The 18,493-nt window shown below is 42.0% G+C and overlaps 1 protein-coding gene across 1 annotated transcript in view; it reads right to left on the bottom strand.

Annotated features, from left to right (window-relative positions):
- NIBAN1 (niban apoptosis regulator 1) overlaps positions 1-18,493 on the bottom strand; it is a 2,689,070-nt gene that overhangs the window by 787,482 nt on the left and 1,883,095 nt on the right. The window contains exon 7 of the mRNA XM_044085307.1: positions 7,138-7,242. Within this exon, the coding sequence (XP_043941242.1) occupies positions 7,138-7,242 (105 nt within the window). The remainder of the gene's footprint in view (positions 1-7,137; positions 7,243-18,493) is intronic.

Consider the following 18,493-nt stretch of genomic DNA (forward strand, 5'->3'; position numbering starts at 1 on the left):
TGGAGCAGGTGAACCTGAGGGGTGCAAAAATGTCCTGCCCACAGAGGTGGATAACACTCTCTCTCCACTGCCTCAAAAGCAGAAGCCATGGAGAACCCAAAACCACTCTAGTAGTGGCCGAGGCCACCTGACCAGATTGGCTTAGAGAATCCCCAAGACCCTGCTTTGAAAGAGAAGTCAGAGCTGAGCTATCCAGCACCAAAGCCCTTTGGGAATGGAACAGCTCCAACAACTTCAAACTGGAACCCGTAACTCTGGATCTGCCACTGGCACTACAGCTCTGAGATCCCTCTGGCTTTGACAGGGTCGGAGCTGTCTGGATCAGAAATGGTGCTGGGGTTGAAGAAGGCCAAGCCTTCAAAACTGACACAGACAAACTCAGGAACCTTGGATCCAATACCTTCTAAGTCAAACAGTGAATCAGAGTAGGAGTCAGCAACATTGGCTGAGGTGGTGCAAAGCTCATGGGCCAATGAAAGACAGAGACAGAATGACTTCCAACTTAATTGGGTCTTGAGAAATTCTCTCATCATTCTGTCTATATCTGCTTCAGTAAGACTCATAGTATATCTAAGAGATGATGAGGTGGATGGACGTCTAGAAGCCCACTGAGGTATATCCTAGCGGAAAGGGGGGTGTAACTTTGATAGCATCAGCTCTGGAGAGAACCTTGGTGTCTATGGGCAGGAAACTTCAAAGAAAAGGAGATTGGATTCAAACAGGTAGGAGGATCCGAAAGTTTAAAATTTTCTGGTGCCACCGATCCCAGAACCGAAAGAGGAGAACATTTGAGATTATGCTTCCTCAACTCCTTAGACTTTCTGATTAATCCCCTTTGGGCTTCTCTGTTTGATTTTTCACAGAGGGGGAAGCTCCAGAGGTTGAAGATGAGGAAGAAAGCAGCAACACCGTCAGTACCAACGTATTTTTACACTCTACCGGTGCTATATGATTGAAACCTGCACATATTTCACATTCAACATTCAGATGCCCAGCTCCAAGGCAGTAGATACATTCAGCATGGGCATCTGAATTAGGAATTTTGTGCCCACAAGAGGAGCACTTCTTAAAGCCAGTAGACTTCTAAAACATAATCACACAACACAGACCACCAATCCCAAAGCCGAAAGAGGAGAGCATTTGAGATTGTGCTTCCTCAACTCCTTAGACTCTTCCTTGTCTTTTTCTGCTAGAAGACAAAGAGAGAAAAAGGGATAGAAAACTACCAGCAATGGTAATCAGCAACAACTCTGTAATCCAAAGAAAAAATACCAACAATAGTTATTAAGCTACTTAATATTGTGGTAGAAGGAGTTAAGAAGCCAAAGGCATGAGGCCTACAAAGGGTAGTGCACTGGAAACTTTTTTTTTTTAATAATGAAAATTTCCAGGGGAGGATAGAGAAGGAAGAAGAAGAAAAGTGAAAATAATCACTTATCTGCCTAAACTTAGCTTGAGCTATGCAAAACAATGTCTGATCGCTGGAAGAGGCAAATGCAGTCTGAGGTAATACAGGGCTTAAAGAGGATTACTGGCAAGGGTAGGAGCATGAGCTACAGAGCCCAAGTCTGAAAAGTGGCCAAAGTGAGATCTGAGTTCGGATCTGAAACCCATCTGTTGTGGAATGGATGGAAAAGACATCTGATCAAGTAGGTTTACCACACAACACCGCACTAAAAGTACACACAGCACAGACCAAAGACACAGACCTTAATATGCTAACTCTCTTAAAATTAGCCTACTTAAACCACAAAAGTAACCCTCAGCAGCCTCACAAGCACAAAACAGAGGCAGCACCCACTACGAAACATACATTACACTGACTCAGTTCAAAAGCCCAAAAAGCAAACCTCCAAATAATCAAACATCTTACTTATAGGTGACTCCATAGTGCGACACAATGATTCATCACTCACCAGGATGTGCAAGGAGAGGGTTACATTCAGTTGCCAATCAAGTTCCAAGATTAACCATATTACACAAATACTCAAGTCCTTGCACCACGAGTACACATATGACACAGTTTACAGTAAACTTGGGTGTAAATCACTTGAGACATATCTCCCTGGACTATATGAAGTCAGACAGGATGGTGCTCTCAGAATAAGTATCTAAGACTGGTATGCACCTAGTCTTGAGCAGCATTCTACTATCACCAAGAATGATGTCAAAATATGAACAAAAGACTTGTTTTCAGCAACTGCCTTAGCTCTTGGTGTCATTTGACGGGGGAACAACATCTGTCAGCCTAAAAGTAGAAGGTAGACAATCCAAACTGCTTTATCAGGGATGGCCTGAAACTCACCCATCAAGGCTTTTGTTTATTGGCTACATCCTTGTCCACCCCCATTGTGTCTTTTTAGTCAATGTCAGTCTTCTAAAGCCTCCAACATAAAAAACAGAATACAGAAGTATTGTTGCCCAATGCTAAAAGACTTAATAAAAACATCACTCCCTGCAAGTACTCCTTGCCCTGGAAAACAGTGATATATGGGTCATCACGGAGACCTGGTTCACGACCAGTGAAAGCACTCCATCAGAACAGGGTTTCATTATTATCACATGTTCAAGCCCACCAGCACTAAAGATGGCAGTGTCTCGGTTTTCTTAAAAAATTGACTTCCAGACTTGTTGGACAAGATAATGACATGGAACACCTTTATGTCCAACTTGCTATCAGCAAAACACATTATATCATACCTAACTATCAGACACTATCTATGCACCCATCAGCCTACACCTCCCAACTAATAAGTGTGGAGTACCTATGTATTAAACCAAACACCATTCTCCTAGGAGACTTCAAATACCTTTCCATAAACTGGGGGACATACATCTTCAAACATGTATGCCAAGAAATTTCTGGACTAATGAGCACAAATGCTCTTGACTAATAAAGACCACAGCCCCAACAATGACAACAAAATCCTGGATTAAGTCCTTATCGGTATGGGACAGCTTTGCCCCTCACTAATTGTAACTTCCTCCCTGGTCAAATCAGACCACATATTAGACACATTTACCATAATAGTGAAGCCTGAAGCAACTTGCAATACCTTGGTATTCATAGATCCCTTCCATCTTGAAGACCCAACTGATAATGCAGAATCATTTACTGACAAATTCTATACCCACATAAATAGCTGCACAAACACATCTGTCCTTCTCAGAAATAAATAATGCCAAATTCAAAAATAAACCTCTGTGGTGGAACCCCAGTATGAATATATTCTATAATAAAATAAAAAATGCATTGCACACAAAAATGAATTTTATTCCCAGGATGCCAAAAACACAGTTGCTAGGTTAAACATGAAATGCCAGACCCTGATCAGATCAACCAAAGCTAGATATGAGGTAAAAATAATCACCCAGGTAAAGGATAACTATAGAATCTTATTTAACTAGGTTAGAAGCCTCAGAAATAAATCCCAGCACTCTGCAGAGCAAGTAGTAATTATATAACATACTTCAACTCAGAGGATATTGCCAATCTATCAAACTGACAAATTCAGCTCAGACCTTAACACCCTCTCTTCTACAATATTTTCAGATCACATACCCACATTGACACCCCTGAAATCTCCCAAGAATAAGTCTTCAACTTGCTATCTAAAGCCAAGAACACTACTTCTATGGGGCCAGATGACATACCAGTCTACCTACTGGTCAGCCTGAAACCTGACTTGTTATACCCCCCTAAAGAGGCTGTTCAATATCACTCTTCAAACAGGCTTCATGCTAGATGAATGGAAGACAGCAAAAGTCATTCTCCAACAGACCCAGATAATTATAAACTTATAAGCCTGACCAGCCTCATCTATAAGGCTATGAAAAGGATCATTACAGAACTGATAAATAAGGATATAGGTAACCTACAGACTCTTGATCTAAGCCATTTCAGATTAATCAGCAGCAGACCCTGTCAACTTCACTTAAATGAGTTCTCTGACAATGTTACTGGAGCAATGGATGAGGGCAAATCCCTAAACACCACATATCTAGACCTTATATTTACATATGTACATATGTACGTATGGCTGTATCTGCCTACCTTTGCATGGGTATATATGTGTTTGTGGGGGGAGCCCTATCAAGTTGATGAAAACTAATTTGTTAGATCTCCAAAAAAAAAAAAAAATACAATTATTGAACTCCATACCAGTTAAAAAAAGGTACAGAAAACATTTTTACAGGAAAGAAACCCAGGTATATTACAGGTAATCACATGCTAGTACCTTGCAATATACCTGCTCGCTGTCACTTGCTCAAAACAGCAAGCTCCAATCTCCTGTTTATACACAGCCCTATAAACACCTGATCCTATATACCACTTATCCTTACTAGAACCTAAACACTAAACCTAAAACTCTCACCCAGTTCCCAACTCGACTTCTCAGTCCCGTACCTCTAAACCTACACTCCTCTCCCTCTCCCTAAAGTCCCTGATCACTCCATAACTTTAACACTCCCTTCCTGCTACCTAAACCTGAAACTTCAATCCCCTTCCCTAAACTTATGTTCAGAGATGACTTCCTAACTCTAAAAGTCCCCTCCCAATTCTTAATCCTAAATCCCCCTCCAGCTTCCTAATGCTAAACTTCCTTCCCGCTCACTCCCCAGAGTTGCTTATCCAAATTCATATTTGAGTTTCAGCTTAAGCAATGCTCCCTCCTCCACGGCTATTTACTCAAACTCATATTCAGGTTTGAGCACGAGCAGAAGCCTATCTGAGCTATGAGGAACTCAGTTCCCTAGCTTCAAGACATTGGTTTTCGAGAGCTTGGAGCTCAAGCACTTGAAGTGAACCCAGGAAACCCCTTGCACCCCCACATCCTTGCATTTCTAAATATACTAACTCAGAGATTTCAAAATGTTGCAGCTTTGCCACTCATCATGAAGCTCGTTTCCTAAACACTGTGTGCAAGATGTTTCATTTACTGGAGGCCAGAATTACATTTTGTGTGTGTGTGTGTGTGTGTGTGTGTGTGTGAGAGAGAGTGTGTGGGTGTGTGTGTGGGTGTGTGTGGTGTGTGTGTGTGTGTGTGTGTGTGTGTGTGTGTGTGTGTGTGTGTGTGTGTTGTGTGTATATGTGTATGTGTGTGTATATATGTGTATATATGTATATATATACATATATATAGCCGACACCGACACAATAATAATAAGTATAATAACAACGAAAAAAACAATTAACAAACCCGACCCGACGACCAACGAACACACACACACCCGAACCGACCACTAACAAACACAGTAACCTAAAACACTAACACCTAAACCTAACCCAAACCCGTACCTAACCTACACACCTACAACACACACTCACCTGCCCTTACCCTAACCCTAACTCCCACCCCTAACCCTAACTCACCCCACACTACCCCACCCCCCACCTTACACCTAAACCTAACCTCACACCCACCCCCCAACCCCTGACAACCACTACACACACCTACACCCCCCACCCACCTGCCCTCTTACACCCAAGACCCCCACCCCACACAACCACACACTCACCTATCACCTCACCTATCACACATCCCTACATACATCCCTGACTTACCTTACCGCTCCCCTCACCCCCCCCCCTCAATCATTCACGTACCCATCTACTTACCAGGTCCACTTTGTCGGTCTTTCGTCTGTCCGGATCTGCGTGGAATGTCAGTGTCGGTCAACTGCGTTGTCGGTCGTGTCGGTTATTCACTGTCGTGAATCGGGTTCGTCATTAGTTTGAGGAGACCCATATATATATATATATATATATATATATATATATATATATATATATATATATATATATATATATACAGATATATATGTCTACATATACACACACACACACACACACACACATATATATATATATATATATATATATATATATATATATATATATATATATATATATATATATGTGTGTGTCTACTCTGGTTGAAAACACATTTGGTCGAAACTGACTTCACTAAGCACACACGATTGAAAGCTCACTTCACTGAAAACTCATTTGGTCAAAACTCATTTGGTCAAATGTTATATATGACCTTTTCCCCACTGTAGTGCGATCTGAAGTTAGAATATAAAGTAAAGGGGTGTGTGGGGGGCACAGCCCCCTCACACTGGGAGGTGTGGGGGGCGTAGCCCCGCACCTACTTTAAATCTTTTAAACCATACACATGTATATTGACAAGTGCAATGAACAACTCTTTCAACAAGAGACTATAAACTCAAACTATGTGGGGGGGCTACACCCATACCCCCCCTTACTTTATATTCTAACTCCAGGATCGCACTATAGTGGGGAAAAGGCCATATATAGCTTTCAACTAAATGAGTTTCGGCCAAATGAGTTTTTGCTTTCAGTCAAGAGTGCTTAGTCACCTGAATTTCAACCAAATGTGTTTTCGACCATATATTATATCCATGTACATATATTTATATATATATATATATATATATATATATATATATATATATATATATATATATATATATATATATATATATATATATTTATGGGTTACCTTCATTTGATCGAAATTCATTTGATCTAAATGCATTTGATTGAAAGTTCATTTGATCGAAAACCAGTATTCAAGGAAAATAACAGGGAGTTGCCCCCTTCCCCAAGGTTGTGCGACCCTGGAGTTGGTATATATAGTTATAGGGGGTGTGGGGTTCGCACAAAATCTGTACTTTTTGTGTTATTTTCTTCTTCTGAAGGAAACACACACATCTGTCTTGGAAAAAGTATGCTGTATGCCAACAGAATTAATTGTGATGGCTGGTTATCCAAGCTGAGCCATTTTTGTGCAGTTTCATACATTTGATCCATAGTGAAATATGCAAAGAAACTACTGCCTTCTTCTCTTTTGTGTGAGCTAATTGGGTTCAGTGCAGGATCTGTATTGTTGACATCAGACATGACAGTCCCACTGTTGTGAATAAAAGGTTTGCTGTTACATCATTTATTGCTAGGACAAAAAAGACACAGAGTATAGGGTGTACTAAACTAAGCAAGCCAAGAAATACAAGCATTACTGTATGTAAAATTAATATTTTTGAACAGTTACATGATTAAATAAAAAAAAAAACAACAAGCAAACAAACAAATAAAATGTACAAGGTACACACTGCAAACCAGGCCTTCTTCCTGTCGTTCTTTTTTCCTTTTAGTTTAGGAAGTAGGTCAGTCTGAAGGGATGGGAGCAGCTCTTCCATCACCAGATTACTCAAGACCTAAAAAACAAATGTTGTGCTATTAATGTGTTATCATCAGACATTTAAAGGAATTCATATATCAGAACAACTCTGCTATCCACTAGAAAAGAGAAGTTATGTCTTACCATAATATTCCATTTGTGGTTGTTAATCTTAACTTATCCTTTACTGTGGGTTTGGTTCCATATCCCGGAAACGACTCTGCCATTATTTCAGCTCGTGCTTTCCAAAAACTCTCAAACTTAGGTTTGCCCATAATGCTCCTCCCAGGATTACCTCAGACTGACTTTGTACAGGATAGTGACAGGCAGGAAATAACAGATCAGAGACCATACCTATAGTCATAAAGGAAAATCCAATCTATTAGGATAGATCTGTTCCACCAAGAAGCCTGAAAGGCAGGGGGAAGGAGGGTGGGAATGTCAAGGATAAGTAAACATCGACAACACAGATGGAATGTTATGGTAAGACATAACTTCTTCATCTGATGTTGTCAATCTTCCCTTAGTCATTGACTGAGGGATGGAGTACCCGGCTATCTAAATCTTGGGAAGTCTCACTAAAGTATATTCCTGAGCACCACTGAACCAAATGATGCTCGTCCCCTAGAGACCAGATCCAGCTTGTAATGAGTAATAAAGGTATGCGGGGGTGCCCAAGTGTAAAGGTATGTGGAGATGCCCAAGTAGCCGCTGCACATACATCACTATAGAAGCCCTGGAATGAAAAACTGCAGAAGTGCCTTTACAGGGGCCTGGTAGTTGCACTTTCCTTTTGTTATAAATGAAGGTTATACAATCCTTAAGCCATTTAGCCACAGAAACCTTAACAACTGATTTACCCAGAGTAGTAGAAGAAAAAGAAACAAACAACTGGTCAGATTTTCTGAATTCTTTTGGTCAGTGAAGGTAAAAACATAATTGTCTATGGACATAGTACAGTTGTGTACACTTACCATAAATGTAGATGTTCGAGTGTATTCACTGTTGCAGTCATTACATTTGGGTAATCTGGTGGCATGTTGCCCTCAGTCGGCCTGATTAACAAAGTCTTGGGTCCTGTGTCAGTTGCTGTCCCTTCTTCCATGACATCAGGTCTTCAGGGTTACAAAACATGCAGCTGACGCCATTACATCAGTTTTTCTTGCCCCAGATGTCGGGTGCCCCCCAAATGGGGAGCTAAAAATATATATGTATATATAAGTATGTAATTTAGAACACAAAAAAATATACCTCCAAACAAAAGCAAATACACCCAAAAAGGCTTTCTTGTGCAGAATTTGTCCAACTGATAGTTCTGGGGTGAGGCAAAAAGATCTATGTCTGGATTCCCCCATTTGCGTGTCAACATGTTGAAAACTTGTGTTTCCAGTTTCCATTTGCGTGGGTCCATAAGATTTCTGCTTAGTTCATCTGCCAGAGTATTTAACTTTCCTGGCAGGAATTGAGCTTGTAGTTGTATCTGATAGGTCAAGGTTGTGTTCCACAATGCCATGGATAGTCTGCAAAGGGGGTAGGAATATGTACCCCCCTGCTTGTTTATGTACCACATAACTGTGGTGTTGTCTGTCTTTATCATTAGTTGTCCTGGATAAAGGTAGTCCTTGAAGGCTGTCAGAGCATTCTGTACAGCTAGCATCTCTTGCTGATTGATACGAAGGTGCATTTGATTTGGGCTCCATTTGCCCTGAATGTACTTCCCTGCCAGATGAGCCCCCCAAGCATAGTCTGATGCGTCTGTTGTTAGGGTTTGGGTGGCAGGGGGTGGAGTGAATGTCAGTACCCTGTTTTGGTGGCAGACCTCTGCCCACCATAGGAACTCTAGTTGCAGGCAAGGTATAATAGAAATCATTGTTTCCAGGGTGTAACAATGTTGACTCCATAAACTTTTTAAGTATCACTGAAGTTTCCTTATATGCAGTCTTGCATATGGAATTAGAAGAATGCAGGAGGCTATGAACTCCAAGGCTTGCAGAATCTATCTTGCAGATAGCAGGGTTTTTGTGGCCACCTGTTTGTAGTAAGTCATCAATTGAATTTGCTTTTCTGGTGTGAGGTAAGTCATCTGGGCAGTTGTATTCATGCTTGCACCCAGGAATGTAATTTTTTGAGAGTGTACCAGTTGTGATTTCTTTTTGTTTATGGTGTACCCTAGACAAGTTAGAACCCTTTTTACAAACTCCAGGTGCTTTAGAAGAATGTCCTTGTTTTCTGCCTGAATTAGACAATCGTCCAAGTATGGATAAATTTGAATATTTTTTTGCCTGCAAAATGCAATTACTGGTGCCAGGCACTTTGTGAAGACCCTGAGTGCAGTAGATAAGCCAAAGGGCAGTGCAGACAGGGTTGCCAGATTTCATATCAGCCAGGTAGGGGTCTTTAATGTGAGTGCAGAGAACTGGTAATGTGAGTAGCCTGCTTTGAAGTGGAGGTATCTTCTGCAAGATTCCCTGATTGGGATACGCAGGTAAGCCTCTTTATGTTTAGAGTTACCAACCAGGCATCTTTGCCTAGCATAGGTAGTAACTGTTGAAGAGTCAGCATCTTGAATTTTGGAATGTCCAGAAATGTGTTTAGAGTGGATAGGTCCAGAATTGGATGCCATGATTTGTCTTTTCTGGGTACAAGGAAAAGTCTGGAATAGAAACCTTGTCCCGTTTCCTCTTCTGGTACTGGTTGAATAGCCCCCATGTTCATGAGGGACAGAACTTGTTTCTGGGCCCCTGCCCATTGATTTAGGGGCAGATCTGGCCATCCGTTTGGGATTGGCAATGTGTGGAAGTGAAATATGTATCCCTGGGATACTATATTTAAAACCCATTTGTCCTGGGTAATAAGTTGCCAGTTTTGTGCATGAAGTGTTAGTTTTCCCCCCAAAGGGGCGGCTACGAGGTAAGTGCTTGGTGATTGTAGAGGGAAGTCATTGAGACTGTTTACCATAGGGACGTGCCTTGTTGCTTCCAGTTTTGGAGGCGGAGGCACCCCATTGTTTTGTTCTTAAAGTTCCTTGTGACTGAAACCTGGAGCCTTTGGAATGTCTTGATTTGACCTGAGCGGCTCTCGAGGGGATGGGAAAGGACTAGTTCTTAGTAGGTCAGTGCCTACTAAATCTTGGAGGTTGCACTTGTAAGAAATCTTTCACAATTTGCATAGATTTAGCTTTATTTTCCATCTTTTTTAACACTTCTTCAGCCTTATTACCAAAGAGACGGTCCTGTTGTAAAGGAGCATCCAACAATTTAGCTTTAACATGGTCAAGCAGAGTTTGCTCTTTAAGCCAAGCATGCCCTCTTAGCACAGATCCAGTTACAGCAGCCCTGCAAGAGGCCTCCAAGGAATCAAAACCACATTGCAAAGTATGTTTTCCAACTTATTCAGCTGAATGCAATAAATCCTGCAATTCTTTATTTTCCACACAGTCAGAGATTAACATCATTTTTTGTTTAAGTAGTTCCATGACATGCTGTTGATATTTAAGCATATGAAATTGACAGTTTAAAGCCCTGATTGCCAAGGTTGCAGACATGTAAACCTTCTTATCCCATCTATCCAGCATCCTGGAATATCTATCAGAAAGGGTAGGATTTTTGGCAGTAGAGGCCTTAATGCCCTTGGGACCCTGAGAAATGGTTTCAGGATCAGCAATAGGGCTTTTGAAAAGGAATTTGTAGGAGTCAGGAACCCTGTAGTATCTGTCTGGCTTACAAGGAGCCAGATGCAGAGAATCAGGAGTCATGCTAGATTCTGAAAAAACATCAACAATGTCTAGAACAGGAGGTATAGCCAAAGGCCTATGCTGAGGAAGTAGAAGAAAATCCCTAAGTCTCTTTCTAGATTCAGAGAAGTCCTGACTTTCCCAGTGGAAATGTTCCCTTAAGGCATGTAAAGTTTCCCCAAAAGAAAAATCCTCAGGGGGAGAGGCAGAAGGAATGGAATCCTCTGCATCAGAGTCCTCATAAGTAGGAATAGACAAATCCTGTTCATTAGAAGAGTCAGAAGAAATAGAATCCTATTCAGAAGATTCATAATCAATGTCTTGCCTAGGCCTCTTAGAAGGTGGGGTTTGGCTACCCCTGATCAGAGTAACTAAATCAATCTTCAGCCATTTTGATCATTTGTTTTTTAGGCCTAGGGGCCTGCACATGTGGCCCAGGTGTCGGTTTTTTTAGACATAGATTTAGATTTTGGCCTTAGTTTTGAAGATGGTGGCAGTCCAATATACAAATCTGTAGGTCTGAAAACACCCTCAGAAGTCGGTGCCTGCACAGTGGCTCCGGACCCATCTAAGGTACAGACATCCGCGGGTTCCATAATTGAACTATCTCGTAGCATACCAGACTCCAAATGAATCTCAGTAGATGCCTGCGAATAAGAAGTAGTGGAAATCAGGGGCTGCAAAAGCACCTCACTGAGTACCGGTGAACCGGCGACTGACTTAGGAGAAGTGTCGTCATCGGTTTTGGACCTCGACATTCTGTCTCTATCTTTTTCTTTGCGGTTTTTAGGTATTCCGGTAGTTGGACTGCTAACCGATGACATTTCTGGATAATTAAATCTTGAGCCAAAATATTTAGAAGCAAAAATAAACCGACGTTTAATCGTGCATTGATTAAATTTAGCACAAAACTGACAGCAAGGCACGTTGTGGTCATGGCCTAGGCAAGGAATACAGTACAAATGAAAATCCTTATGAGGTATTTGCTTCCCACAAGTAATGCAATTATTAACTTTTACTGACATCGGTAAGGAGCAAGAAAAAGTTTCCCCAACAGGGTACTTAGCTTTTAGTTGAAGACTTTGGTTCTGAAACTCGAATACGAAAATTTCAGGAGTCGGCCGACCGGCACTTGCGAACTGCTTCTGCTTCGGGGACCACGCGCCAAGAAAGACTGATGTAATGGCGTCGGATGCATGTTTTATACCCCTGATGACCTGATGTCATGAAAGAAGGGACAGCAACCAACGCAGGACCCAAGACTTTGTTAATCAGGCCAACTGAGGGCAACCTGCCAGCAGATTACTTGCGAACTGCTTCTGCTTCGGGGACCGCGTGGCAAGAAAGACTGATGTAATGGCGTCAGCTGCATGCTTTATACCCCTGACGACCTGATGTCATGAAAGAAGGGACAGCAACCGACGCAGGACCCAAGACTTTGTTAATCAGGCCAAGTGAAGGCAACCTGCCAGCAGATTACCCAAATGTAATGACTGCAACAGTGAAACACGAAGAACATCTTGCAAATGTAGATAATATTCACCCTTGTTTAAAAAGTTGTGAAAAAATACAGGAAGTTGTATCTTCTGATTGATATTAGTCTCAGACACTATTCTTGGCAGAAAGGATGGATTAGTTTGCAAGGACACCCTGTCACTACGGAAGGTTAGGTAATGAGACTAGCAAGACAATGCTTGTAGTTCTGATATTCTCCTAGCAGAAGTAATAGCAAGAAAAAATAAGGTTTTCCAAGATAAATACTTCAAATCACAATTTGCAGATGGCTCCAACGAGGAATAAATTATGGACTGTAGTACCAGATTCAAGTCCCAAGTTGTGGAAGAATCCTTGTATGGAGGTCTGAGCATTAAGGTTCCTTTCAGAAAAGTTTTACAAAGTTTGTGGGACATTAGAGTTCTATCATTTAAACCATTCTGAAAGTTGGAAACTGCAGCCTAGTGCTCGTACAGACAAGGAGGATGTTCCTGCCTCAAAAAGTGATGCTAAGAATTCTAAGACCTTATCAACTGGTGCAGAGTATCAGTCGAGGTTATTCTCTGTAGCCCATTTTGAAAAACTGTGACACTTACTGTTGTATAATCTTCTAGTCAAAGATTTAAGGGAGACTAGAACAATTCGTTGAACTGGGGCAGTGAGACTTGTATGCCTGGCAATCATTGAAACTGGAGAAGCTATGCGTGAGCTTGAGATTTTGAAGATTCAGATGAATGAGTCCCTCTGGATGGGACAAGAGGTCTGGAGCTGGGTCCAGGGTACAAAGTTTCTGAATTAATTAAGGCCAAACAAAGGAAAACCATATCTGTCGAGGCCAAAATGGGGCAATGAGAATTATCGTATTCTTCGACCTGCTGGCTTTCTTCAGAAACTGGGAAATGAGAGGTATCAGGGGAAAGGCATACAACAGACCAGAAGGCCAATCGTGAAGGACAGCATCTCTCAGTGACTTCCCTGGTGGGGGGAATAGGGCAAAGTAGCTGCTGCACATGTTGTTTGGGGGGTGCTAAGAGATCACAGCTGGGCTGGCCCCATTGGTGGAATATCCTTTCCATCACCAAAGGATTCATTGACCACTCGTGAGGCGTTAGGATGCTCCTGCTTAATTTGTCCACAATCACATTGGAGCTCCCCATAATATACACTGCAATTAGAAAGTGGTCGGATGAAACTGCCATTTGTCATACCTTGAGTGCTTCTCGACAAAGAGGGTAAGACTTGGTTTCCACTTGCTTGCTGATGTACCAAACAACTGAATATTGTCTGTTTGGATCACAATCATTCCCAAGGGGAGGGTTTCTAGGAATGCTTGCAATGCCAAAAGCACTGCCCTCATCTCTACAATACTTATATGCAAATTAGCCTCTAACTGGGACCAAGTACCTTGGACTGTCTTTCCCAGATAATGCCCACTCCCACCCTATCAGGTATGTGTCCATGGTCACTACGACTTGGGGTTGAGGAGGGACACAGGGTCAGCCCAACAAACTTTTGTTGGAGTGAAACCACCAACTCAGGTCTTTATTGCACAGATTGGTGATCAATACCTGATGGGACATTGGCTGATTCAGTAAAGACCATTGTGACGCCAACAGCCACTGTAGGATTCACATGTGAAATCTCGCAAGGGGAACTAAAGTGATAGTGGCTGCCATTGATTCTAGAGTTTGTTACAGCAATCTTGCAGTCACTTTTTTGCTGCGAATAATCTGGCTAACTTGCGATTTTATTCTTTGAAGTCTTTCTGGGGGAAGAGACACGATACCAGTGTTTGTGTTTAACACCACTCGTATAAATTCTAACTGCTATGTTGGCTCTAGATTGGATTTTTTGTAGTTTACAGTGATCCCCAGTGAGGAGCAAGTTTGAAGAATGTAGTTCCTTGCCCGCAACAATAGATGCCTGGTGGGTGCAGTAATGAGCCAGTCATCTAGGTATGGAAACATGCAGAATCCTTGCAGTATGAAGTGAGCTGCTAGCATTGCCATGCATCTGGTAAATACCCTGGGGGGCTGTGTTGAGACCAAAGGACAAAGCTCTGAACTGATAATGACTGTGTCCCATCTGGAAGTGCAGGAATCTCCTGGAGTGCGTGTTCATTTTTATGTGATAATATGCATCCTGAAGATCTATTGACCACATCCAATCTTCTTTTCCTAAGAACTGAAGTACAAACTGAACCATAACCATTCGGAATTTGGGTTGTTGAACTAACTTGTTCAGAACACTAAGATCCAAAATCTGTCTCCAGTCCTGTTTTTTGGCACTAAAAAGAATCTTGAGTAAACTCCGGATCCTATTTTGGTCTGGTTGGACTGCTTGGATGACTCTTTTGTCGTGCAGTTTTTGAATTTCTAAGACTGCTGCATCCCTGTGACTGGGTGGAATGTCTTTGATTCTTTTTGGTTGTCTGGGTTGTTTTGAAAATGGGATATTTTAACATCTGGTTATAATTCTCTGCACTCAATTCTTCATTGTTATATTTTGCCAGGCAGACAGGTGCAGGGGTAATCATCCCCCGAATGCCTCCAGAGGATGGCAATCAGGCCTCCATTCAGAAGTGCTGATTAGAGTTACCAGGTTACGAATCCCTGGGACCTTAATTTTGTGGGCCACCTCTGCCTAGAGCATGGCGTCTTCCATTGTAACTCCTCCCTCTGCTCTGGGGGTGTCATTCCCACGTGAGTCCTGGAAAGTTCCTTAGGACTTTTTTTGAGCCATAGCTTCCCACTCCTCTCCTTCCTGGAGTAAGACCATTGAGAGTGAAAAAGCGTACACCCATGGCAGAAACAGTCTTTCTATCCTTCTCACACATGTCAAAGGTCTCTTTAACTTTGGGACCAAAAAGGGATGTTCTGTCAAAAGAAAAACTGATGAAAGAAAACTTGAATGGCTCCACAAAGTGTTTACTCATGGCTATGCCAGAACTCGCTGTCCTAGTTGTCCCTTCAGCTGTGTGCACAATGAGCCTCATGAATGAATTACATATTGTTTCAAGGGTTGCCAGCTGGAAGCTACTTTATCCTGCACTGCCTCAGCTACAGCTCCTGTCAGAGTATCTGATAGCTCCTTTATCAGGTCTCGTTGGAGTCTCTTAAAATTTGCCATGAAGTTTAAGGACCTGAGCGCAAAGTTCGATGAAGTGTATAAGCACTTTCTGAATCTATCTATCATCCTAGACACTTTGTTAGGAGGATGAATAGTAGGACTTTCATGAGCAAGTTCCTTTTTAGTGGGTGCTACAACCACCATGGCATCTACTGGTATCCCTTTAGCCCAAAGTTGGTAATCCTCAAGAGCTGACAAAATTTGGTCTGGTCACTTGGGGATTGGCTTAACGGAATTAGGTATCTTCCAAGCCTGTTGCGCAATCAATTTAATTAGATCATCAGTGGGCAGAGAAATCCAAGAGGTAGATTGTCGAGCATGGAAAGCCTGCAGGGTGACCTTGGGGAACTTTCCCCTTCATCGAAATCAGTATCTTATATGTAAGACTCTTCAGGGGAGTCCAAGTGCTTCCTCTTGCACTTTCTCTTCAGGTTCACCTCCTCAGTGGGATGGTCTGGAGAGGTGTCTGAAGAGACATAACCACTGTGGTTGAATCCTGAGGTTTCTGTGCCTGCTGTCCCAAGCAGAGGCTGGAGGTAGCTCTGGGCAAGGGGAAGGACCCGGATGTTGACCCGATGACAGTGGTATCAACTGTGAGTCCACAGTGGACAAGGCCTTCTCCATGGCCTGGAAAGCAGGCCCCCCCATAGAGTAATGGGAGCCTGGAACTGAGAAAGACATCCTCAGAACCTTGGTCCCACTCTGCACCGAGGAAGCTGCCTCCGAAGCCAAAGTTGAGCTCACATGTGCCGACACCCAGAGGAGCATGGACAGCTCCGACAACACCGGAGTGGATCCACACTTCCCAGAATTTACAGTGAAGCTTTGACCCAGACAGGTCTTCAGAGCCAACAGAACTGAAGAGCTCAAGGTAGTTACTGGTGCCAGAGATGAAGATCTAACTGGCAATGACACGGTAGAAATTAGGACTTTCAGAGCTGGGAACTCTGAAGGCTCAGTTGGAGTCAGAGGAAGAACTAAAAACAAGAGAAGAGACAGGTAAGGTTCCAGAGCCAAGAAGGCTAGGAACCGATGAAGTAGCGAACCCCCTCGCTGTCAAGAGCTGGTCCACCAGTCTCAGAACATCAGACTCCGTGAGGCTGTTGGTGGAATCAACCGAAAAGACCGACTGGGATCTAGGTTTTTCCAAGAAAGGGGTTGGAGGTCAGTCTAGAAAAGGGTCTACAGATGCAAAGTATCTTGTTCAGGGCCTGTCTGTAAAAGAAATTTCCTTTGGTTCCAACAGAGATAGAGCCAGGGATTGAAGAGGCACCAAAGTCACTGTGCCAGTAGCAATAGCCATGCCAAAATAGTCGGTGCAAAGACTGGCACCGATGACACCAAAGGTTTAAGCAATTTCCCATTAGGCTCTGTGGAAACTATGGGAACCGGGGAAGTTTTAGTCATCTTAGTTGTTGGTGCTGATGGGACTGTCAAAACTGACTGGCTCCTCTTCTTGGAGCAATCATGTTTCGACGAAGAGGAAGAAGAAGAATGGGGGATAATGTCAGTTTTAGACTTTGTAGAATCAGATACGACCTCACTGTAGTCAGACTTAATAACGCACTTTAAAATCAATTTATTTTTTCTTTCTGCAAGAGCCCAGTGACTGAAGCCACAACAAATAGCGCAGTCTTCTTGAAGGTGCACCAGGCCCAAGCAGTAGACACCTAGAAAGTGCTCGTCAGAATTTGGCAATTTCCTATGACACTTCTGGCATCTTTTGAAGCCACAAGTAGTCTTAGCCTTCTCTGCTATATCAGAAGACACACACACAGACACACACACAGACACACACACACACACACACACACACACACACACACACACACACACACACACACACACACACACACACACACACAGAAAGGGAACATAAGTTTTAAGTTTAAGTTTTGTTTTTTTTTATATATATATATATATATTGCTAGGCAGAAAGACACATACCTACAATGGTATGGAAGGTTTACCATAGTGGTAAATAGGAAAGTTAGAGAGAAAAAAAGTACTACCAATGGTACTGAAGGTTTACAGTAAAGGTAAATAAAGAGAAGAGAAAGTGAAAGAAAGAAGGACTACCAACGATGGTATTTGGAAGAAAAATACTAAAAGTGTTAAGGAAGGAGGAGCTGGGTAATCAAAATAAAGATAACGACTAACAAAAGTTTTTTAAATAAAAGAACACTTACAGTTTTAGATTAAATAAGTTCGCTCAAGAGCTGACAGGAAAAACAAGTCTGATACTAAAAGCTGCAAACAAGATCTGAAGTAATCCTGAGAGGAGCACTGTGGGTAAAGCTAAGCTCAAGAGTTTTTGGAAGGCACGAGAGTTGGAATAACAGCCGAGTCGGTTCCAAGATATGGAACCGAACCCACAGTCAAGGATTAAGTGAAGATTGACAACCACAGATCATTGTTTATTCATGTTACACATGGCATACCTTTTCATAAAGGTACTATAGGAATTAACATTTTTGAGGGAACTCCTTTACTAAAGCTGAACTCTGTACTCATTGGAACACTTCCCTCTTCTGCTCACTACATCTACCATGTGGCTGACACAGACACTGACTTGGTCACACAGCAATGACTGGACTGCAATTAGTCAAAAAAAAAAAAAAAAACATTACAGCTAAACTTACATACATGTGTGTTGTCTCCCAGTGCTTCTTAACATTAAATGTCAGTCATTGTTTTCCTGAGAAATCATTTTATTTTGCAATTAAACACTGTTAATTAATTTATTTATTTATTTGTTTGTTTGCAGTTGGTTAACCAGGATAGTCCATTGGGCCAATAAGAACCCATTTTCAATGGAGTCCTGGGGAGAAAAGCTCCAAGACAAAACAAAGATTACAGCAGTTACAATTAAATTTTAGGTTACATTAAGTACAAAAAACAAACATTACATTTATAAATATACAGTTTCTTG

Source organism: Protopterus annectens, chromosome 10.part0, assembly GCF_019279795.1.
Source record: "Protopterus annectens isolate FY-2018-M chromosome 10.part0, PAN1.0, whole genome shotgun sequence".
In the NCBI taxonomy this organism is placed as follows: domain Eukaryota; kingdom Metazoa; phylum Chordata; order Ceratodontiformes; family Protopteridae; genus Protopterus; species Protopterus annectens.